This window comes from Chiloscyllium punctatum, chromosome 26 (assembly GCF_047496795.1).
Source record: "Chiloscyllium punctatum isolate Juve2018m chromosome 26, sChiPun1.3, whole genome shotgun sequence".
In the NCBI taxonomy this organism is placed as follows: Eukaryota; Metazoa; Chordata; class Chondrichthyes; order Orectolobiformes; family Hemiscylliidae; genus Chiloscyllium; species Chiloscyllium punctatum.
In genome coordinates, this window is record NC_092764.1 from 6,893,299 (window position 1) to 6,916,991 (window position 23,693).

The 23,693-nt window shown below is 45.9% G+C and overlaps 1 protein-coding gene across 1 annotated transcript in view; it reads right to left on the reverse strand.

Annotated features, from left to right (window-relative positions):
* bean1 (brain expressed, associated with NEDD4, 1) overlaps positions 1-6,304 on the reverse strand; it is a 103,400-nt gene extending 97,096 nt beyond the window's left edge. Inside the window, exons 1-2 of the mRNA XM_072595832.1 lie at positions 5,728-6,304; positions 1,440-1,514 (exon numbers count right to left, since the gene is read on the reverse strand). Coding sequence (XP_072451933.1) covers positions 1,440-1,514; positions 5,728-5,755 — 103 coding nt within the window. The 5' untranslated portion in view covers positions 5,756-6,304. The remainder of the gene's footprint in view (positions 1-1,439; positions 1,515-5,727) is intronic.
* Between the last annotated feature and the right edge of the window lie 17,389 nt (positions 6,305-23,693).

A 23,693-nucleotide genomic window follows, 5' to 3' on the forward strand; every position in this document is an offset into this window, starting at 1 on the left:
CACACACACGCACAATCCTTCATATTTGAGAACAGAGCTAAAAATACGTTTTTTGAGAGCTATTTTTCAGATTTTCACAAGGTTCTGATTTTTAGAACATAGAACATAGAACAATACATCGCAGAACAGGCCCTTTGGCCCTCGATGTTCCGCTGACCTGCAAACTATTCTGAGCCCATCCCCCTACACTATCCCAGCATCATCCATGTGCTATTTTTGGTGACTACTTTCTGGATTTTGGAGGCTCCTTTTAGATTCTCACTAACTTGTTTATCAGGTGATTTCAGTTGACATATATGACATTCGGTCTCACACAGAAACTGAATTGAGGAACTCATCAATATTCACAATTTTTAGCAGACATCATTAAAGTTAAAGCCACAAAGAAAGCACTCATTTCTTAGATGCAACAATATTCAGATTGACACAAGTAACAGGCATAAATTCGTAATTAAACTTTTTTCTTAAAAACCAGCTGATACTTTTTTGCAATAAAAAAAGCCATCCCCAAAATCTACCTTCCACAGACTGGTGAGGTCACAACTGATGTGGTACCAGAAGGTTTTAACCAGGTAGTTACAATCATTGTTACTGCATCTCAAGTTTCAATCCCAGCTTTAAATTGAACAATTAACAGCATCTGTTACAGTAGCATCCACTACATTTCCTGCCAGCACCTGAATATATGCAGCTTTGAGCTAGAGGTCCATTTCAAGGATTTCATTATCTCCAGGTTTTTCTGGCTGAGCATTCCTTTGTTGACACACTGAAAACTGTTCTTTCTCTTTGACAGCCTTTTCACCTAATCCCTTGCAGCCTCCCTCCCTCCCTATTCTTGAGCTTCCTCCCCGATACACTTGGTAGGCAGCGGATAGAGCTGGAATCTGAAAATATGATGTGGAGATGCCAGTGTCGGAGGTTGACAAGGTCAGAAGTCACACATCACCAGGTTACAGTCCAACAGGTTTATTTAAAATCACAAGCTTTTGGAGCACTGCTCCTTCATCAGGTGAAGTGGAGGGAAGCGCACAGGCAAGTGATGAAGGAGCAGTGCTCTGAAAGCTTGTGATTTTCAATAGACCTGTTGGACTCTATACTAGAGTTATGAGCCATCTGAATCTGAACATATACCTGTATCCTTGACTTACTGAGTGGTAACAAGTGAAGTCAAACGGAACACTTCCAACTCAATATAACTTGGGAATGACTTCCTGGGGAAAGAATATTGTAACACAACTTCTAACAGGACCTCAGAATGAACTAAGTGTGTGGAGAAACTAGGCTTAGATAGAGTATTGCAGTTGAGAGGGTCAGGATTGTGAATGTTGTCATCTCTACCTGATGTTGAACATTCTTCAGTTCAATAGGAAAACCCTTCCACAAGTATTGTCCCTACATGGCCAATAAAAGTAGTCACTTCACCAGAGTCACTCACTCACAGAGGTTAGAGTTGTTTCTTCCTAGACCAATCCGGATGGAGCTCCCGAGAATGAGAGGAAGATAGAAAAGACTAACTGTAAAACAAAAACAAGAAAATCACAGCTTACTTGAGTAACATGAGTACATCTGAAATACAAGGAATGTACAGGATAGAAAAGGATAACCACAGAGGGAGGTCATTTGGCACATTGTGCCTGCTCGGATTCTATTACCTGGAGCCAATCTTACAGAATCCCTGCAGTGTGGGAACAGGCCATTCAGCCCAACAAGTCCAAACTAATTCTCTGAAGAGTATTCCACCCAGATTCATTCCCACCCCCCACCGTTTCACCCTGCATTTCTCATGGCTAATGCAATTAACCCATACATCCTTGGACACTGGGCAATTTAGCATGGCCAACCCACCTAACCCTAATCTGAACATGGGGAAGGTGATGGCCTTGTGGGGGGAAGGTGATGGTCTTGTGGTAATGCCACTGGAACCAGTCATCCAGAACCTCAGGTTAATGTTTCGGGATCATAGGTTTGAATCTCATGGAGACAAATGGGGAGATTTAAATTCAATTTTTAAAAATCTGAAATTCTTTTAGCACAGCACAGTGGCTCAGTGGTTAGCATTGTTGCCTCACAAAAGTGCCAGGATTCGATTCCCACTTCGGGTGCCTGTCTGTGTGAAGTTTTCACGTTCTCCCGTGTCTGTGTGGGTTTCCTCCCACAGACAAAAAGATGTGCAGGTCAGGTAGATTGGCCACGCTAAATTGCCCATAGCATTAGGTGCATTAGTCAGGGGTAAATATACGGTAGGGAATGGGTCATGCTTTGGACTTGTTGGGCCAAGTGGTCTGTTTCGACACAGTGGGTAATCTAATCTTTGGATTGTAGGAGGAAACTCATGCAGATACATGGAGAATGTGCAAACACCGTACAGCCAGTTACCTGAGGCGGGAATCGAATTCGGGTCCCTAGCACTATAAGGCGACAATGCTAACCACTGAGCCACACATGCCTTTTCCCTAATCCCCAGTACACCATTTCTATTTAAGTCCTTGCATTCTCATAGCACCTTTCACAAGTCCAGGACATTTTAAAAGTCTTTACAGACACGGAAGCACTATTTTGAAACACGATTACTGTTGCAACATAGGAAACGTCAGAGTGAATTTATTTACAGCAAGCTCCTGCAAATGGGCAATGTGATAACAACAAGGTAAATTGCTTTTGACACGAGGCCGGAGTGTGGTTGCTGGCCAGGCAACTTGAGAGAACTGCCCTGCTGTCTTCCAGGGGATTTTTGTACATTGATTGTACCTCTACACATGAAACAAAGAGTAACGTTAAGCAAGGAAAGTGAAAGCCAGCCTGACCCATCACTGACGTCAGGGTAAGTCATTAAGCAATTAGCCTCAAACAGACCTCTGAAAGCAAAAGCAATTACACATTGAGCCATACATGGCTACATATTAGCAACACAAACTGCATTGGGCACTGGACAGTTGACTGTCTCCTGCTCCGAAAGCAATAAAACACCAGCACCATCACAATGGCTTGCATGTTACATCATTGATTACTTGTTAAAACTCTGGTGCAAAAAGGCACTCCCATCCTTAGAATCTTGCATTGAAAACTGAGGCAATGTGTTCATTCTCAAAAAGAATCAAAAGAGGGATACATTACAATGCATGGTATAGCTCAACTGGTCACTTTTGCACACTTCTGTCCATCCATAGCTCCACCACGTTCATTGGGGGAACTAGGGATGGGCAATAAATGCAGGTCCAGCCAGTGATGTTCATGCCCCACGAGTGAATAAAAAAAATCACAACACAGGGACAAAAATTGCACAAGTTATCAGGCTAATGTGTGATATACCGCTGCTAAAGGACAAATTAAAGGCCTGCATTTATATAGTGCTTTTCACAACTGCAGGATGTTCAAACATGTAGCATAGTGAACAAAGTACTCTGTTAATTTCCCTTGTAGCATTGGCAATCTGGCTGTCAGTCTCTGCCCAGCAACTTTCAACAAAAGTCAGTCTGCAAATTCCTGGATAATCTATTTTCAGTGACTAATCTGGGGGAGAGCTCTCCTGTGCTTCATTGGAATAATACAAATGGTTCTTTTATGTTGTGCTGAGTGGGCATTGTTCAAATTTTTTCTGGAGTACCAACAGGGGCAGCAGTCCTCCTGTGTTGATCTTCTGACATATGGTGCCACCTCAGTATGGACTGTTTGGTAGTAAAAAAACCGAGAACAAAGAGAGAACTGCATTGTTGGAGGGTCACTATTGACTGAGTGCCACAATGTTGGAGGTTCAGTATTGATGGAGGGCTGAAGTGTTCATCAGTTAGAAGCCAATTGTTTAATAGCTTACTCTGACATTGGTTCTGAGGAAGGGCTGAACTGTTAGAGGATAAGTACAAAGGCATTGTCACATTCTTGGAGGGAATGCTGCACTGTCAAAAGGTCAATACTGAGAGAGCATTGCACTATCGGAGGGTCAGTATGATGGAGTGCTACACAGGAAAAGAGTCACAATGAGAGAGCATCGCACTGTTGGAAAGTCACTACTGAGGAACCAGATCACTGATAAATGGGACAGCAGTGACTAGGTGCTTGTGATGCAGCACTCCCTCAGTCCTGACTGTCAGATATTGGATGACTCACTCAGTACTGACCCTCCAGCATGCAGCATTCCCTCAGTACAGACCCTCTGACAGTACTGAACTCCCCCAGTACTGACTGTCTGACAGTGCGGCACTCCTTCAATACTGACCGTCCGACAGTATGGCACTCCCTCAGCACTGACCCTCCGACAGTGCGGCACTCGCTCAGCACTGACCCTCTGACAGTACGGAACTCCCTCAGCACTGACTCTCTGACAGTGCGGCACTCCCTCAGCACTGACCCTCCGACAGTGCGGCACTCACTCAGCACTGACCCTCCGACAGTACGGAACTCCCTCAGTACTGACCCTCTGACAGTGCGGCACTCCCTCAATACTGACCCTCCGACAGTATGGCACTCCCTCAGCACCGACCCTCCGACAGTGCGGCACTCCCTCAGCACTGACTCTCTGACAGTGCGGCACTCCCTCAGTACTGACTCTCTGACAGTGCGGCACTCCCTCAGTACTGACCCTCTGACAGTGCGGCACTTCCTCAGCACTGACTCTCTGACAGTGCAGCACTCCCTCAATGCTGAGTCTACGACAATGTGGCACTCCCTCAGCACTGACCCTCTGACAGTGCAGCACTCCTTCAGCACTGACTCTACACAATGTGGCACTCCCTCAGCACTGACCCTCTGACAGTGCAGCACTCCCTCAGCACTGACTCTACGACAATGTGGCACTCCCTCAACACTGACCCTCTGACAGTGTAGCACTCCCTCAGCATTGACTCTACGACAATGTGGCACTCCCTCAGCACTGATCCTCTGACAGTGCAGCACTTCCTCAGTTGTGACCTTCCCTCAGTAGTGATCCTATATTCCCATCAGTACTGCTGCTGTGTGGAACTGCAGAATGAAATGTGAAAAGCCAATTCAGGGGGATGAGCCTGCGTATAAATTCTCTGGGGACAGTTCTCTGGTTCTCGATGAATTAACACTGACCCCCTTTTCAATGAAATAGTTGGATTTTAACTAGTTTCACATGAACCATTTGCAGTTGGGTTCCAGTGGACTCGGGATGGTGTCTCTATACGGTTCGTCTGACAGAATCCCAGCAGCAAGGCTGGTGGGTGTGGGGGTTAATGTGGGGGAGATAGTGGGAGATGGGGAGATGGGGGGGAAGATGGAGGGGGAGTCTCAGTGTGGGAACAGGAGAGGGGTAAAGCTCCATATCACTCCAACCTCCCGATCACGAAGCGAAATGTCCCTTTAAATTCACATCCCCTCAGCGAGAGAGAGAGAAATAACCCCAAAACAGCGGTGACCCGAAAGAGATGAATGAGGGGAAATTAAGGTTAGGCATTGAGGAGAGTGTTTGAGAGTAACCCCATCTGAATATTGCAGCATTACCCCGGGCTCAAACCATCACATCCTCGGCTTCAATTCGGTAAAGTGTTTGGAAACGATGACAATGTATCTTAGCGAACACTCCACAAGCACCTCAGTCTCTTTTGCTTAAAAATATATTGTAAAAGTCTGACTAATCATGGTCTGGATTTTTTTTTAAAATCCCTGGATTAGCCCACTCTGATCCCTATCCTGGGCGGGGGCAGTTTGTTGAAAAATGCAACCACTTCAAAATATATGTGGGTCTCCATTCCTCATGTTCCTTCTTACCTGAACAGAAGTGCACGATTATCTCCATGCGCCAGGTCTTAATCCATAAGACTGCATTTGCTGGAGAAATGTATGTTTACATATGTTATCAATATTCCTGCGAATGTAGCATTCAGCGGTGCCAGTGCAAATGATGATCGAGTTTCAGGAACAAGCGTTTAAACACCATCTCTTCTGGGTCCCAGTCTGTCATAGGTCCTCATCCCCAGCTTCCGGATCTCATTCACTCTCCTGTCGTCCTCTCTCTCTCTCTCGAGCAGGAGATATCCCTCAGCTTCATAACCAGGGCCAGCCAACACTGCTACAGCTCGACATCCTGCCGTCAGAGATCCGCCCTATCTCTCTCCCAACATCAGTCGCTCTGTGTTAGGAAACCAGGCGGTAATTTCGCCTGAAGAGAGACTTGAACCGCTTTCTTCAGCTGAAGACCGAACAACTCCCCTGGGTGGGCCTTAACAGAATTAAACGCACACCCACCCATGTATCCACGTTGAAAGTAAACTCCCTGTGAGCAGTACTTTTGCTGTTGGCTCAGGGACAGGAGCGCTAAGGAGGCAGGGCGTGTGAATAGAATTAAAACTGGCTCTAATAATGTTGAATCGTAAGAACAGTCTTAAGGGGCCAAATGATCTTCTGTTGTTCTTTCTGACAAAAAGAACACTTGGATGGCAGACGGAAACTAATCTGTGTCGATCTTTAGTCAGAGAGTCGTAGAGGTCTACAGCACAGAAAAAGGCCCTTTGGCCCATTACATACATGCTAGTCAAAAATAACCCCCTAATTATTTAATCCCAATTTTCTGAACTTGGCTCCTGCTTTGTGTCATGTCACATTTAAACTTCTTCAAATTTTATAGATGAACTATCCTTTCGATAATTCTGCCCTTAACATGACTCAATTGTTAAACTAAACAATATTTTCAGCATCTTTCATGACCTTGGTACATCCCAAAACATGTTGTTCGCTTTTGAAGAGCAGCCACTGTCACTGGTGATTCAATAGCAAGATCTCACAATGATGAGATCACGTCTAGACATTATGTGTTAATGATGTTAGTTGACAATAAATATCATTCAGAACACGTCAAATTATACAAATGGGCACTTTTGTCAGTTTGAAGTTGTATTTAAGAAAGTGCACCACAGACAGTGTAGCACTCCCTTGGTTTTCTCCCCCTGCTGTAACAGCCTGTAAAATTGATTGGAGTGGACCATCTAACTGGGAGAGCTATCTCCAGAGTGAAGGGCAACTCTTTATCACAAAGAGGAAAAAAAGAAAGAAATTTCTGGAGCACCTTTCATGACCTTAGGACATTCCAATGAAGTATTTTTAATATCTAGCTACTGCAGAATTGTCAGTAACTGACTTGCAGGCTAGCATCGACTGATTTTATGGAGTCCTGTTGGCCACCATTGAATTTGCCCATCGCAATAACTCAAAGCATAAATGGCAACACTGTTCCTCATTGAGTTAAAAGCAGAACTGTAGCTGATAATTCTGAACTGCCTGAGGTTGTTGAGTCTGAGCTGGAGCTGAGGGAATAACTCATTTAGAATGAGGCCCATCGGGAAATCAGAATTCAGGAGAAATTTGCCGACCCTACTCTGATCTTCCATCTGGTGACAGCTGGCAAAACAGCAGACTGCCTGAGAACTCAAATGCCACGTCTAATAAAAACGAAGGGCAGGTATCAATGAAGAACTAAGGCTGACTGATCTCTGGAGAATAAATACTAGAAACTGTGCAAGGACCACAGGGACCTCAGATCATCAATGAATGGTTTAAAACTCTGCAAGTTACAGTGTGTGGAAGAACAGCCTTAGGCTTGGAAAGGTTGATCCAACATTTAATTGCCTTACTTTTCCCATGTTCCATCCAACTTTCCTTTCACATTGGAAAAGGGAGGGAGTTAAAGTTCTTTTTGTTAATGGAGGGAATATCAGCAAATTTGCTCATTGCTCCCTTGCGAGTCCAGAAATGAGCTTGCTCATAGGTTACTGGATCATAAGGACGTAAGAAATAGGAAAAGGAGGAGGCACATGTGTCCTCTCCAGCTTCCTCTGCCAGTAAGTTGGAGCAAGGCGGTCATACATCAGCTCCACAATCCTGCCACATCCCTTTGATTCCCTGGAGCACAGACTGTTTTTCACAAATATCTCCATTATTTGGCTACACAGTCCCTGTAGATCATTCACGACATTGGTCCCACTCAATATCCTCCAGCCCCCACCCCCATCTCCTTGTACTCTGTGGGTTCAGCTGACCGTGCCCTAAGCTTTTGAATTTTGTTAAAGAAAAGGGATGTGGGGCGTTTGTCGGCAAGGTCAGGATTTGTTGCCCATCCCTAATTGCCTTGAACTGGATGGCTTGCTCGGCCAATTCAGAAGGCAGTTATGAGTCAGCTACATTGCTGTGAGTCTAGAGTCACTTGTACTGTAACTGCCGGATCCCAGGCAATGTTCCCCAATTCATTACTGATCCAGATGAGATATCCCAAAATTGTTAAGCCCTTGGTGAGAAGGGAAAGATGTATTTCCCTCCTGTATTCCTCCCCACCCAACATGGATAATTTAAAAACAGATCTCTTCACTTGTGTGTACTTTTCTCCGACATCCAACTTAATTCATTTTTTTTGACATTTTATTCTGGCTTTCTTGAATTAAAGAAAGGGTAAGTTTATTGGTTACTATACAAGACATGAAATAAAAAGGCAACACACAAGCACAAAGCATAGAAATTAGATACAAGTCCCAAAGTTCAAACTGGTTTGGGGATCAGTGTCTGGGTCCAGTGAGCAATGGGATGGTGTGGTCTTTATATTGGGTGATACAGTAGCATTGATGTCGGTATTTGAGCAGTTGATTTTGAGATGGTTGGTCACCTAAAAGGCCCTTATCCAATTTCCTTTCAACTGAACCTATGCACATATACGGACATAAAATAAACAGGTAGCTATTGACTATTGAAGCTTGTGTCAAGAGAAATACAGTGGCTACAAGCTGCTGACTCACTCTTGTCCAGTGTGTAGTGGCCCTGTGTGCCCCAGTGTCAGGTCCTGTATATGTACAATATCAAACAGGAAAAGCAACAATAGCTTCTACTAAATAAAACAAAGAACTGTGGTTGCAAGTAGTAACAAAGAGGATTGGTGAGGACAGAGCGGTAGATGTGATCTATATGGACTTCAGTAAGGCATTCGACAAGGTTCCCCATGGGAGATTGGTGAGCAAAGTTAGATCTCATGGAATCCAGGGAGAACCTGCCATTTGGATACAGAACTGGCTCAAAGGTAGAAGACAGAGGGTGGTGGTGGAGGGTTGTTTTTCAGACTGGAGGCCTGTGACCAGTGGAGTGCCACAAGGATTGGTGCTGGGTCCACTACTTTTCATCATTTATATAAATGGTTTGGATGTGAGCATAAGAGGTATCATTAGTAAGCTTGCAGGTGACACCAAAATTGGAGGTGCAATGCACAGCGAAAGAGGTTACCTCAGATTACAATGGGATCTTGACCAAATGGGCCAATGGGCTGAGGAGCGGTAAATGGAGTTTAATTCAGATAACTGTGAAGTGCTGCATTTTGGGAAAGCAAATCTTAGCAGGACTTATACACTTAATAGTAAGGTACTAGGGAGTGTTGCTGAACAAAGAGACCTTGGAGTGCAGGTTCATAGCTCCTTGAAAGTGGAGTTGTAGGTAGATAGGATAGTGAAGAAGGCGTTTGGTATGCTTTCCTTTATTGGTCAGAGTATTGAGTATAGGAGTTAGGAGGTCATGTTGCGGCTGTACAGGACATTGGTTACGCCACATTCAGATTATTGCATGCAATTCTGTTCTCCTTCTATCGGAAAGGTGTTGTGAAACTTGAAAGGGTTCAGAAAAGATTTATAAGGATGTTGCCAGGGTTGGAGGATTTGAGCTATAGGGAGAGGCTGAACAGGCTGGGGTTGTTTTCCCTGGAGCGTCGGAGGCTGAGGGGTGACCTTATAGAGGTTTACAAAATTATGAGGGGTAAAAAGACATGACCCTGTCTCACTAGTATCCTTACATACAGATAAGGAAGGAGACCACTTCGATTGGGACAACACATCTTTCCTAGGCTAAGCCAAACAAAGACACGCACAAGAATTCCTAGAAGCATGGCATTCCAACCGGAACTCTATCAACAAACACATTGAGTTATACCCCATCTACCACCCCCTGAGAAAAAGAACAGGAAGTGACTTCACAATAGGAAATAACATCACCAACCTAAAGAAACCCAAACATATAAATAGAAAGCAGGAATTATCAGCAGTGCTTCACCTGAGGCCCACTGAAGGGCCTAGTAGGGTGATGAAACATCCACAAATGAACATTGCAGCTCAGTGAGCAAACCTACATCTAGAACCTAAGCTACAAATCTTCTGAAAACTCAATAGGATAAATAGACAAGGTCTTTTTCCTGGAGTGGGGGAGTCCAGAACTAGAGGGCAAAGGTTTAGGGTAAGAGGGGAAAGATATAAAAGGGACCTAAGGGGCAGCATTTTCACATAGAAGGTGGTGTGTGTGTGGAATGAGCTGCCAGAGGAAGTGGTGTAGGCTAGTACAATTACAACATTTACAAGGCATCTGGATGGGTAAGTGAACAGGAAGGGTTTAGAGGGATATGGGCCGGGTGCTGGCAGGTGGAACTAGATTGGGGTGGGATATTTGGTTGGCATGGACTGAAGGGTCTGTTTCCATGCTGGACATCTCTATGACTCTGTGACTGTATCTGCTGCAAAAACAGAAATCTCTCAAGAAACTCAGCAGGTGTAGTGGCATCTATGGAGAGGAAGCAAAGTTCACATGCCAAGACTAGTGACCTTTCTTCATTACAGCACAACAGCTTCTGAATATTAGTCATATCAGACTTGAAAGTTAGCTCTGTTTCTCCTGCCCCAGATGCTGCCAGATCTGTTGAGTTTCTCCAGCTTTCTCTGTGTTTGCATCTCTTTATGTAGCACCTTCAACATGATGAGAAGTCCCACGTGTTTAACAGGAATGCATCAAATACAGTATGACCCTGGTGGCACAAGGAAATATTCACTCAGGTGATGAAAAGCTTGTTTGACAATTTGGTTTTTAAGGTGCATCTTAGGCAGAGAGCTTGATGGAGGATCTTCTGGAGCATGGGCTTGGGATAACTGAAGTCATGGTCACCAATTGTGGAGAGATTAAAACTGGGGATGCTCAAGAGGACAGATTTAGAAGAACACAGATATTTTGTAAGATCATTGAGTAGATTGTGGTGACATAGTGCTAATGATGTCAGACTAGTAACCCAGAGATAGCTATTTGGGGCGATGGGTTTAAATCCCACCACAGGAACTGGTGGCATTTAAACTTAATTGCATGAAAGTACAAATCTCAGTGACCATGACAACTATCATCAATTGTTTGTGAAATCCCATCTGGTTCGCTAACACCCCTTCCCAACAATATGGTTAAATCACAGCTGGTTCTAAAATGGCCATTCAATTTAGGGGCAACAAATTCTGGCCTTGCCAGTAATAGCAGCATCCCATGAAAAGATAAAGGGTAAAAAAGAGTCAGGGAAGGGAGAGATCAAATCCACAAACATCCACTCCCTCCTCCAATAACATGCGGTAGCAGCAGTATATAACATCTACAAGATGCACTGCTGAAATTCACCAAAGGTCCTAAGACAGTACCTTCCAAACCCATGACCATTTCCATCTAGAAGGACAAGGGGCAGCAGATACATGGGAACACCACCTCCTGCAAGTTCCCCTCCAAGCCACTACCATCCTGACTTGGAAATACATCACTGTTCTTTCAGTGCCGCTAGGTCAAAATCCACAGCACATGAACTGCAGCAGTTCAAGAATGTAGTTCACCCCCACCTTCTCAAGGGGCAACTAGGGACAGACAATAAATGCTGGGCCCAGGCAGTGATGCCCATGTGACATGAGTGAATTCAAAAAATACCATGGAGGTGCTTCAAAATGGGGAGGAGAATTTTAAAATTCATCCGTGATGTGATGGGGTGTGAAAAGCAGTGAGCAGAGAGTGATGGGTGGGAATGGGACTTGATTCGAGTGAAGACCCAGACAATAAAAGTTTTGATGACCTCTGGTTAATGGAGGGTAGAATGGGGAAGACAGGCCCAAAGTGCAATGAAATAATTCTAGAGGCAAAAATCTCCAAATCTAGTAGTTAGGGTGAGGTAACTATGAAGGAGCTGCTCCTGTCTTTAGCTATGTGCTTGTTCTAGCTCCCATGGGTTAACACCAGGCAGTAGTTAACTACTCCCTACTGTTTGGTGCCTGAGTACGTGTTGGGGATGGATAATGAGACCAGGGCTTGCTGTGTTGAGTGAGTAGGGAGTGGTGCCTTATTGTCTGGTGGACAGGAGTATGTGAATAATACACAATGTTAGGGGATAGCAGAAATCTACAGAGTGACAGCCTCACCAGAGCCACCTTGGTAATATACATCAGCATCCCTGGTATTTTGCATGGATTTTACATGTGATGGATAGGAGAGAGTATACATTTATATAACATCTTCTTGAATGTTCTAAAGCACTTTATATGAAATGAAATGTATTTTTCAGGCAGTCACTACTGCAATGTTGCTAGCCAATGTGTGCACAGGAAGCTCCCATAAACAGTAAGGTGCCAGTGACCAGATAGTCTGTTGTTTCCAATTATACACAAACATGGGCTCACCTGGTTTTAGTGCCATGTGATTTTATTAAACCCTCCTGAGAGAGCAGGGATAGGGGCAGCTCCGCTTTCAACACCCCCCCAGCTGAAAGATGACTTGCACTCTCTGCATGTTTGAATGATGAAAGGTGACCTCATTGAAGTCTACACAAATTCTGATAGTGGGAGAAAGTGAGGTCCGCAGATGCTGGAGATCAGAATCGAGAATGTGGCGCTGGAAAAGCACAGCAGGTCAGGCAGCACCCGAGGAGCAGGAGAATCGATGTTTCAGGCATAAGATTCCTGATGAAGGGTTTATGCCAAAACATTGGCACTTCTGCTCCTTGGATGTTGCCTGACCTGCTGTGCTTTTCCACCGCCACACTCAAAATTCTTAAAGTGCTTGTCTGGGTAGATGCAGGAGGACGTCTAGATCCAGGATGCTCACAATGTCAATGTAAAGGGTTATATTGGGGAATCTTTTCATTCAGATGGTGGTGAGTCTTTCGGGTTCACTCACTCAGAGGGCTGTGGAAACTCAGTTACATGACTGAGGCAGACACTGATAGATTTCTAGACATCAAGATTGAAAGGGACTTGGGGATAGAGCAGGGAAACAGCATTGGGGTTGAGGGTTAGCTTGATATAGTTGAATGCTGGAGCAGGTTCAATGGTCTGAAAGGCCAACTCCTAGTCCCTATGTTCCTTTGACAGAGCAGATTTTGGCTTAGCTAGGCTTGAAATCACATCGTATGACTTGGTAGCAGTTGTGGTACTGTACCTTCAGGGCCAAAGCAGTCAGCGAACTGGGATACCACATTGTCAAGTTTGGTTCTCGTAAACTTCACAGCTTCATCCATTTGTATACTGACCATTGATGAGTCTTGGTTGTTGTCTGACACTTAACAGGAATCTATGGCTTGTTAAACCTCATCAAAGGGTCAACTGCTTTGGCCGTTGGTTTGGAGTCATGTATCAACCGAGATTAGACAGGGTCAGTGAGAAGCAGCATCATGACAAGAGATGGACGTTAATGTCAAAAAAACTTCTCAAAGTGCTTCATGGCTACATTATTAGACAATACTTGACACTGAGGTCCATAAAGAGATGTTAGGAAAAAATGTCCGAATCCTTGATCAAAGAAGTAGTATTGAAAAACATCATGGAGGAGAAGTTGGAGAGAGGTAGAGAATTGGAGAGGTTTAGAAACAGAATTCCAGAGAACAGGGAACAGAAAGCTGAAGACAGAGCTGCTAATAGTGGAGTGATGAAAACTGCAGATGCAGAGCAGGAGAGATTTGGATGAACAGGATAGGGAGGAAAAGGTTTGCAAGATTGTAGGAGGTGATGAAGAGTGAGGACATTTGAAGGATTTAGAAACAGGGATTTTCTTTTTTAAAAACAAGGAGTTGCTGGACTCGGAGTGAGTGTAGAAGAAACGAAGAGCATTAGTAGGCCATTTGGCCCTTCAAGCTTGCTCTACCATTCAATATGATCATGCTTGAGACTGGAGGTTGACTAATATGCCATTATTTATGAAAGGTAGTAAGAAAGAATCAGGGAACTATAGACCAGTGAGCCTGACATCAGGGGGAGATAAGTTGTTAGAAGGGTCCTGAAGGACAGGATTTACATGCACTTGGAAAGGCAAGGACTGATTAGGGATAATCAACATGGTGTTGAGTGTGGGAAATTGTGTCTCATTAACTTGGCTGAATTTTTTGATGAAGCGAACAAGAAGAATAATGAAGGAAGAATGGTAGATGTTGTTTATAAGGACTTCCAAAAACACTGGGGTGGTACGGTGGCACAGTGGACAGCACTGCTGCCTCATAGAGCCAGGGACCAGGGTTCGATTCTCACCCTGGACAACTGCCTGTGCGGAGTTTGCACATTCTCCCTGTGTCTGTGTGAGTTTCCTCCCACAATCCAAAGATGTGCAGGTCAGGTGAATTGGCCATGCTCGGTTGCCCATAGTCAGGAGTAAACATAGGGTCGGGGAATAGATCTGGGTGGGTTACTCTTTGGAGGGTTGGTGTGGACTTGTTGGGCCGAAGGGCCTGTTTCTACAGTGTAGGAAATCTAATCACTTGACAAGGTTCTACATCGTAAACTGGTTAGCAAGGTTAGATTACATAGAACACGGCATATCTAGCCAATTAGGTGCAAAATTGGATTGAGGGTAGGAGACAGGGGGTACTGTTGGAGGATTGTTTTTTGGACTAGAGGCCCCTGCTAACGGGGTCCCACAAGGATTGGTGCTGGATCCACTATTTCTCCTCATTTATAGAAATGAATTGGATGTGAATATAGGAGGAATGGTTAGTAAGTTTGCAGATGACACCAAAATTGGTGGTATAGTGGCCGCCGAAGAAGGTTAGCTCAGGAATCAATGGAATCTCAATCAGATGGGCTAATGGGCCGAGAAGTGGCAGATGGAGTTTAATGTAGATAAATGTGAGGTGCTGCAATTTGGAAAAGCAAACCAGAGCAGGACTTATATACTTAATGATAAGGTGCTAGGGAGTGTTGCTGAACAAAGAAACTTAGGGGTGCAGTTTCATAGTGTTATGATACAACGGTGAACCCTTCTGCTAATTAAACCAAGCACTCAGAAAAGCTCACCGCATCTCATAATCTGTTGAAACATCAGTGGTTAGCACTGCTGCCTCACAGCACCCAGGTCCCAGGTTCAATTCCAGCCGTGGGCGACTGACTGTGTGGAGTTTGCACATTCTCCCCGTGTCTGCGTGGTTTTCTTCCGGGTGCTCCGGTTTCCTCCCCCAGTCCAAAGATGTGCAGGTTAGGTGAATTGGCCATGCTAAATTGCCCACAGTGTTAGGTGCATTACTCAGAGGGGGGTGGGTTGCTGTTCGGAAGTTTGGTGTGCGCTTGTTGGGCGGAAGGGTCTGTTTTCATGCTGTAGGGAAGCTAATCTAAAAAAAATCAATTTATTCTTTAACTCTAAAAATGAACATTAAACAACAACTATTTACAACTCAAAGCCTCCTTTTCCCTAAATGTTTGTTATTTACCTTCAAATCTACAACAATAGACTGTTCCAATAAAAGCCCATATTAAAATTACATCAACTTAATTTCAAAACCACACAGTGGCTGTTTCTCTCTGGCTGAAGATCTCTCTGGGTCATCTTGAGACTTTTGCTACAAAGATGTTTCATATGAAAAAGATGTTGGTAGAGAATGTTTTGCCGGCAGTTACTCTGGCAATGGCAGTTGGTCTCTTACTGTCTAACTGCCAAAATGTTTACTTCTTTATACCCCCAGCATCTGATCATCTCATTGGTTTGATGTTGGCAAATAATAAATTCAAAATTGATTGCATTTTAGTATCTTGGGGCATAATTTAAACTGATTAGTTCAATTCGAATTGTTGCCAAAACAGCAACCAGAACTGGTATTTGTTTCACGGCCAAATGTTACATATTTTCAATTTTCCACTACATGCTGAGACTGCCAGTCAGTCACATGACAGGTGTCTGCAAGCTCACAGTGCAAATTAACTTACACTCTCCCTTAAAGGTATATAAGGAGCATGGATTGGGTGAGTAGCCAAGGTCTTTTTCCCGGGGTAGGGGAGTCCAAAACTAGATGGCATAGGTTTAAGGTTAAAGGGGAAAGATTTGAAAGGGACCTGAGGGGCAGTGTTTTCATACAGACGGTGGTGCTTGTATGGAATGAGCTACCAGAGGAAGTGGTGGAGGGTGGTACAATTACAACATTTAAAAGGCATCTGGATGGGAATGTGAATAGGAACAGTTTAAAGGGATATGGGCCAAATACTGGCAAATGGGAATAGATCAGTTTAGTATATCTGTTTGGCATGAGTGAGTTAGACCAAAGGGTCTGTTACTATGCTGCACATCTCTATGACTATGATCCTATATCTTAAATGCATATTCCCATTCTCTATCCATACCCTGATGCCTTTAAAATCTAAACATTTATATGACCTCTTCCATGACTATATTCAGGGACTTGGCGTCCACAGCTTTTTGTGGTAGAGAATTCCATAGGCTAACCAGATTGTGAATGAAAACATGTTTCCATGTGTCAGAATGGTCTACTCCATATCCTGAGGTGTTGTGCCCTGGCGTTGGAGATCCCAACTTCCTTCCTGCATCAATTCTCTTCCAGCTCTGTTGGAATTTTATATATTTCAATGAGATCAGGTCAGTGAGCACAATTTTGTTCGATGAGTTGGACTTGGGATAGTTAGTTTACAAACAGCAGAGTTTTGGTGAGTCCCATCATATGCATTTGTACAGTATGGTGGAGAATGGGGAATGCTGACAGCACATATGAAAGTTTGAGCTGCTGATTAGTTGAAGTAGATTGATTGTGGTGGTAGAATGGTTGGCAGAGAGGAGTGGAAAGGCAGTAGTGTTGTCACCACACAGAGTAACCCAACACTACTGCCTAATGTTCTGGTGATATGTGTTCAAATCCAGCCATAGCAAGACATCTGCAATTAACAAGCTTGACAGATAGTGATCATTGTGTAAAAACCCAGTAATTCATTAATGTCCTTTATGGTAGAAAATCAACTGTCATAGAATCATAGAGATGTACAGCACAGAAACAGACCCATTGGTCCAATTTGTCCATGCCAGCCAGATATCCTAAATTAATCTAGTCCTATTTGCCAGCACTTGGCCCCTATCTGTCTAAATCCTTCCTAGTCATATACACATCCTGATGCCTTTTAAATGTTGTCATTTGTACCAGCCCTTACTCAGTCTGGTGTTATTGTGACTCCAAACCTGCAGCAATGTGGTTGACCTTTCCAATGGTCTCTGGATCATAACTGCTGGCCCGGTCAATGGTGCCCACATCCTATAAATGAATAAAATAAGCTCACAGTCAAGTCTCTGAGTAGATGGGTTCAGATACACAGAGGTCATCATTAGCTCCATCCATTCATTATCCCTTTCCACCCTTCTCCCTTTCACTCTTGGAAATTGAATACAGGAGTAAAGACGTCTTGCGAAAATTGTATGGGCTTCAGGTGAGACTGCAAATGGAACACTGTGCACAGTTTTGGTCTTTATTTAAGGAAGTACATACTTGCATCTGTAGGTGCTACAGTGAAGATTCCTGGAGATATGGGGATTAGAAAATTTTGAGAAACTTTGTAGCTCAGGTTGAGGTTCTGGATGTAGGTTTGCTCGCTAAGCTGAAAGGTTCATTTTCAGGCGTTTGTCACCATATTAGGTAACATCTTCAGTGAGCCTCCGGATGAACAGATGCTGATGATTCCTGCTTTCTATTTATATGTTTGGATTTCTTTGGGTTGGTGATGTCATTTCCGGTGGTGATGTCATTTCCTATAGTCATATCATTTCCTGTTCTTTTTCTCAGGGGGTGGTAGATCGGGTCCAAGTCAATGTATTTGTTAATAGAGTTCCTGTTGGAATGCCATGCTTCTAGGAATTCTCGTGTGTGTCTCTGTTTGTCTTGTTGTAGGATCGATGTGTTGTTCAAGTCAAAGTGGTGTCTTTCCACATCTGTACGTAAGGATATTAGTGAGAGAGGGTCATGTCATTTGTGGCTAGTTGATGTTCATGTACCAACCCAAAGACACCCAAACATATAAATAGCAGGCAGGAATCATCAGCAGTGCTTCATCGGGAGGCTCACTGAAGATGTTACCTAGTATGGTGACGAGACATCTGAAAATGCACCTTCCAGCTCAGCGAGCAACCTGCATCCAGATGGGCATTGTCCAAAGATGAATAGTGAAGTAAATTGGGTCCAAATTACCTGGAGTGCAGAAGAACAAGAGAAGATCTAATGGAGACATTGAAGGTTCACCACAGGGTGGATGCTGAGAGGTTATTTCGCTTGGTCTGTGAATCTACAACACCAGGGCGACGATGGAGGGAGGATACAGGATAAGGATCTGATCCTTTTGGACTGTGATGAGGAGAAATAATTTCAGTCAGAGGGAATTCTCTACCCTGGCAAGTTTTGAATACTCCATCCTTGAATAGATGGAAGGCTGGGGCAAATAGATTTTTGGGGGATACGGGGAGTGGGCAAGAAAGAGAGTTGAAGCCCAAGGTCAGCAATTAAATGGCGGTGCAGGCTCAGTGGGCTGAATGGTCTACTACTGCACCCATTTCTCTTGTCGTGTTCTTGAATTCTCTCCCATTTGTTTCCTTTCCTTCAATACCCTCTTGAAAATTAATCGATTTGACTGTGCTTCTAATTCTGCTTTCATTATCATCTCTGTGCCTTCTGTTTGACCTCCTCCCCCCAACTCACTGTGGAAGTGATTTGACATGCTTGTTTGTGAGTAGACATTCTTCCTACTCTCGAAAGGTAGCAAGGCTAAACTGTGAGGGGGAAAATTAAACAGATTCATTTGATCTGATGGGTGTTGAATCTGTTTGAAAGGTAGATTAAGTAGAATGTTACTGTTTTGAAGAGGGAGAGATGTACCCACTCATTGAGAAATCAAAGTCCCTGCCTCTCTCTTCCAGGATTGCTGCCACCTGCTGGGATTATAGCAGAAAGACATAGCAGCAACACATTCCGTTTGACACTGAGGATTGAGGTGGGTGCCATCAGGATGGTGGAGATATTAGAGAGGGCACAGAAAGGTTTTACAGACATTGCTACAGGCCGGTGAGCAGCCACAGTTATATGGAGCTGCTGTCCCTTAGGAAGAGGAGGTTTGGTCAACGTATTCAAAATCATGGAGGTTCTCAACAGAGTAGGTCAGTGAAAACATTCCACAGAGGCTGGTATTCCATCACCAAGTTACCCTTTTATTTAGATGTGGAAAGTCCTTGACAATGGTCCAGCTCACTCAGAGCCAGCTGTCAGAGTGAACAAGATGTCCAACATGCCTGTTCTTTCTTCTTTTTTTTCTGCAGGGAAAAGACCAGACTCCTTTCACTCCTCAACACCGGTCCATCTCCCTCAGAGACAGCTCTCAGAGGGAACAGAATCCCCGACACTCCTGTTTTTAAAATATTTTATTTATTTATTTATTTATTTTTATGTCACGTGAGTGCAGGTGAACACGCCTGTTCTTATCTGTCAGCCAGGGCTCCCTGAGTGAATCAAGTTAACAGCCCCAATCAGGGAACTCATATTAGAACATTACAGCACAGTACAGGCGCTTTGGCCCTCAATGGTTCGCCGACCTGTGGAACCAATCTGAAGCCTATCGAACCTACACTATTCCATTTTCATCCAAATACCTATCTAATGATCATTTAAAGGTCCTTAGAGCTGGCGAGACTACTACTGTTGCAGGCAGGGCATTCCACACCCCTACTACTCTCTGAATAGAAAAACCACCTCTGGCATCTGTCCTATATCTATCGCCCCTCAATTTAAATCTATGTCCCCTCGTGCTAGCCATCGCCTTCTGAGGAAAAAAGCTCTCCCTGTCCACCCTATCTAACCCTCTGATTATCTTATATGTCTCAATTAAGTCACCTCTCAACCTTCTTCTCTTTAATGAAAACAGCCTCAAGACCCTCAGCTTTTCTTCATAAGACCTTGTTTCCAGAGGTGTATAATAACATTTCTGAACAGTTGGATTAGGAAATATCTAATCTCTCCACGGTAGTCTAGAAGTGGAAGATAATTTACTTCAAAATGGGTTGAAAGGAAGATCCATGGAGGATTCTTGTGGTAGTTTCCCACCTTACAACTGGGAGGCCTGGGTTCAAATAAATAAAGGGTGTCTGAGTAGATTAGATTCCCTACAGTGCGCAAACAGGCCCTTCGGCCCAACCAGTCCGAAGAGTAACCCACCCTGACCCATTTCCCTCTCTGAGTAATGCACCTAACACTATGGGGCAATTTAGCATGGCCAATTCACCTGACCTGCACATCTTTGGACTGTGGGAGGAAACCCACGCAGACACGGGGAGAATGTGCAAACTCCACACAGACAGTCACCTGAGGCTGGAAATGAACCTGGGACCCTGGTGCTGCGAGGAGCAGTGTTAACCACTGAGCCACTGTGCCACCCAAGAGTAGTGTAGGCTGATTGAAAGCACCTTGAATGTGAATTTGGTGCTAATGATATTTTGGGACAGACCATTACCCTGGGAAGTGTTATTTTGATATGATAAGTTTCTGTTAGCAGATTCACTTGGTGCTGTTTAACTGGTTAAAGTTTGTTATTTTAGCAGTAGTAAGGGGAATTGATTGAAGACTCCCCTGGCACAGCTCTAGTGACCCTACCTCTAATGGAGGAGGCCTGGGATCCAACCCTACCTGTCCCAGAGGTGTGTAATAACATCCCTGATCATGTTCATTAGAAAATATCAGGAAGATTGAGCCCTATCAGGTGTTATTAACGCTTTCTTTAAAAGAATAGAAATGAGGATTTTCTGTTACAGTTCCATAAGATATTGTACATTATTTGACGTTTGTTATTGTTACGAAGTCACACCAGGGTCAGTTGTTTATTCCTTGCTTTTCTATAGGAAGGATATTATTAAGCTGGAGACAGATCAGAAATGATTTACCAGGATGTTGCTGAGACTAGAGGGTCAAAGTTATAAGGAGAGGCTGGATACATTGTGGTTTAAGAGATTAAGGACAGACTTGACAGAGATTTATAACATCATGAGGGGCATAGATAGGTTAAAATTAGGGGACATACTTTTAGGGTGAGAAGAGAAAGATTTAAAAGCGATCTGAGGGGCAGCTTTTTCACATAAAGTGTTGTTCGGATGTAGAATGAACTGCCAGAGGAGTTGGGCGATGCAAACACACAGTTACAACATTTAAAAGACATTTATGTGACAGTGAGGACGGGGTGAGGGGAGTGACAGTGATGGGGTGACAGTGAGGGGGGTGAGAGTGATGGGATTACAATGAGGGGGGGTGACAGTGTGGGGGGAGACAGTGAGGAGGGTGACAGTGAGGGTGTTGACAGTGGGAGGCAACATTGAGGGGGTGGTGACAGTGGGGGAGGCTGACTGTGTGGGGGTGACAGTGAGGAGGGGTGACTGTGTGGGGGTGGTGACAGTGGGGGGTGAGTGTGTGGGGGTGGTGACAGTGTGGGGGGTGACAGTGAGGGGGTGGTGACAATGAGGGTGTTGACAGTGGGCGGGATTACAGCGAGGGGGTGGTGACAGTGGGGAGGGTGACAGGGGATGGTGACAGTGTGGGAGATGACAGTGAGGGAGGTGACAGTGAGGGGGGTGACAGTGGGGGTGTGGCAGTGAGGGGGTGGTGACAGTGGGGGGGGGGGTGACTGTGTGGGGGTGGTGACAGTGTGGGGGGTGACAGTGAGTGGGGGTGACAGTGAGGGGGTTGACAGTGAGGGGGTTGACAGTGGGGGGGTGACAGTGAGGGGGTGGTTACAGCGAGGGGGGTGACAGTTGGGGGTGGTGACAGTGGGGGGGTGACAGTGAGGAGGGTGACAGTGAGGGGGGCGACTGTGTGGAGATGGTGACAGTGGGGGGGTGAGTGTGTGGGGGTGGTGACAGTGTGGGGGGTGACAGTGAGGGGGTGACAGTGAGGGGGTGGTGACAGTGTGGGAGGTGACAGTGAGGGCGGGTGACAGTGAGGGGGTTGACAGTGAGGGGGTGGTGACAGTGTGGGAGGTGACAGTGAGGGCGGGTGACAGTGAGGGGGTTGACAGTGAGGGGGTGGTGACAGTGGGGGGTGTGACAGTGAGGGGGTGGTGACAGTGAAGGGGGTGAGAGTTGGGGGTTACATTGGGGGGTGACAGTGGGGAGGTGACAGTGAAGGAGTGACAGTGGGGGGTGACAGTGGAGGAGGTGGTGACAGTGAGAGGGGTTACAGTGGGGTGGCGACATGGGGGGGTGACAGTGAGGGGATGGTGACAGTGAGGGGCTGGTGACAGTGAGGGGGTGGTAACATGGGGGGATGACAGTGAGGGGGTGATGACAGTAAGGGGGTGGTGACATGGGGGGATGACAGTGAGGGGGTGATGACAGTGAGGGGGTGGTGACATGGGGGGATGACAATGAGGGGGTGATGACAGTGAGGGGGTGGTGACATGGGGGGGTGACAATGAGGGGGTGATGACAGTGAGGGGGTGGTGACATGGGGGGGTGACAATGAGGGGGTGATGACAGTGAGGGGGTGGTGACAGTGGAGGGGGTGACTGTGAGGGGGTAGTGACAGTGAGGGGGTGACATTAAGGGGGTGGTGACAGTGAGGGGGTGACAGTGGGGGGGACAGTGAGGGGGTGGAGACAGTGGGGGGGTGACTGTGTGGGGGTGGTGACAGTGTGGGGGGTGACACCGAGGGGGGGTGACAGTGAGGGGATTGACAGGGGGTTGACAGTGGGGGGGGGGTGACAGTGAGGGGGTTGACAGGGGGTTGACAGTGGGGGGGGTGACAGTGAGGGGGTGGTTACAGTGAGGGGTGTGACAGTTGGGGGTGGTGACAGTGGGGGGGGTGACTGTGTGGGGGTGGCGACAATGTGGGGGGTGACAGTGAGGGGGTGACAGTGAGGGTGTGACAGTGTGGGGGGATAACAGTGAGGGTGTGACAGTGAGGGGTGGTGACAGTGAGGGGTGACAGTGAGGGGTGACAGTGTGGGGGGATAACAGTGAGGGTGTGACAGTGTGGGGGGATAACAGTGAGGTGGGTGACAGTGAGGGGTGGTGACAGTAATGGATGACAGTGAGGGGGTGACAGTGTGGGGGTGACAGAGTGGCGGGGTGACAATGAGGGGTGGTGACAGTGAGGGGGGTGACAGTGAGTGGGTGACAGTGAGGGGGTGACAGTGAGGGGTGGTGACAGTGGGGGGGGGGAATAACAGTGAGGTGGGTGACAGTGAGGGGTGGTGACAGTGGGGGGGGGTGACAGTGAGGGGGAGACAGTGGAGGTGTGACAGTGAAGGGGAGACAGTGAGGGGGTGACAGTGAGGGGAGAGACAGTGTGGGGGGTGACAGTGAGGGGGTGGTGACAGTGAGGGGGTGGTGACAGTGAGGGATGACAGTGAGGGGGTGACAGTGAGGGGGGTGACAGTGAAAGGGGAGACAGTGATATGGGTGACAGTGAGGGGGTGGGGACAGTGAGGGGGTGACAGTGAGGGGGTGACAGTGAGGGGGGTGACAGTGAGGGATGACAGTGAGGGGGTGGTGACAGTGAGGGGGTGACAGTGAGTGGGTGACAGTGAGGGGGTGGTGACAGTGAGGGATGACAGTGAGGGGGTGGTGACAGTGATATGGGTGACAGTGAGGGGGTGGTGACAGTGAGGGATGACAGTGAGGGGGTGGTGACAGTGAGGAAGGTGACAGTG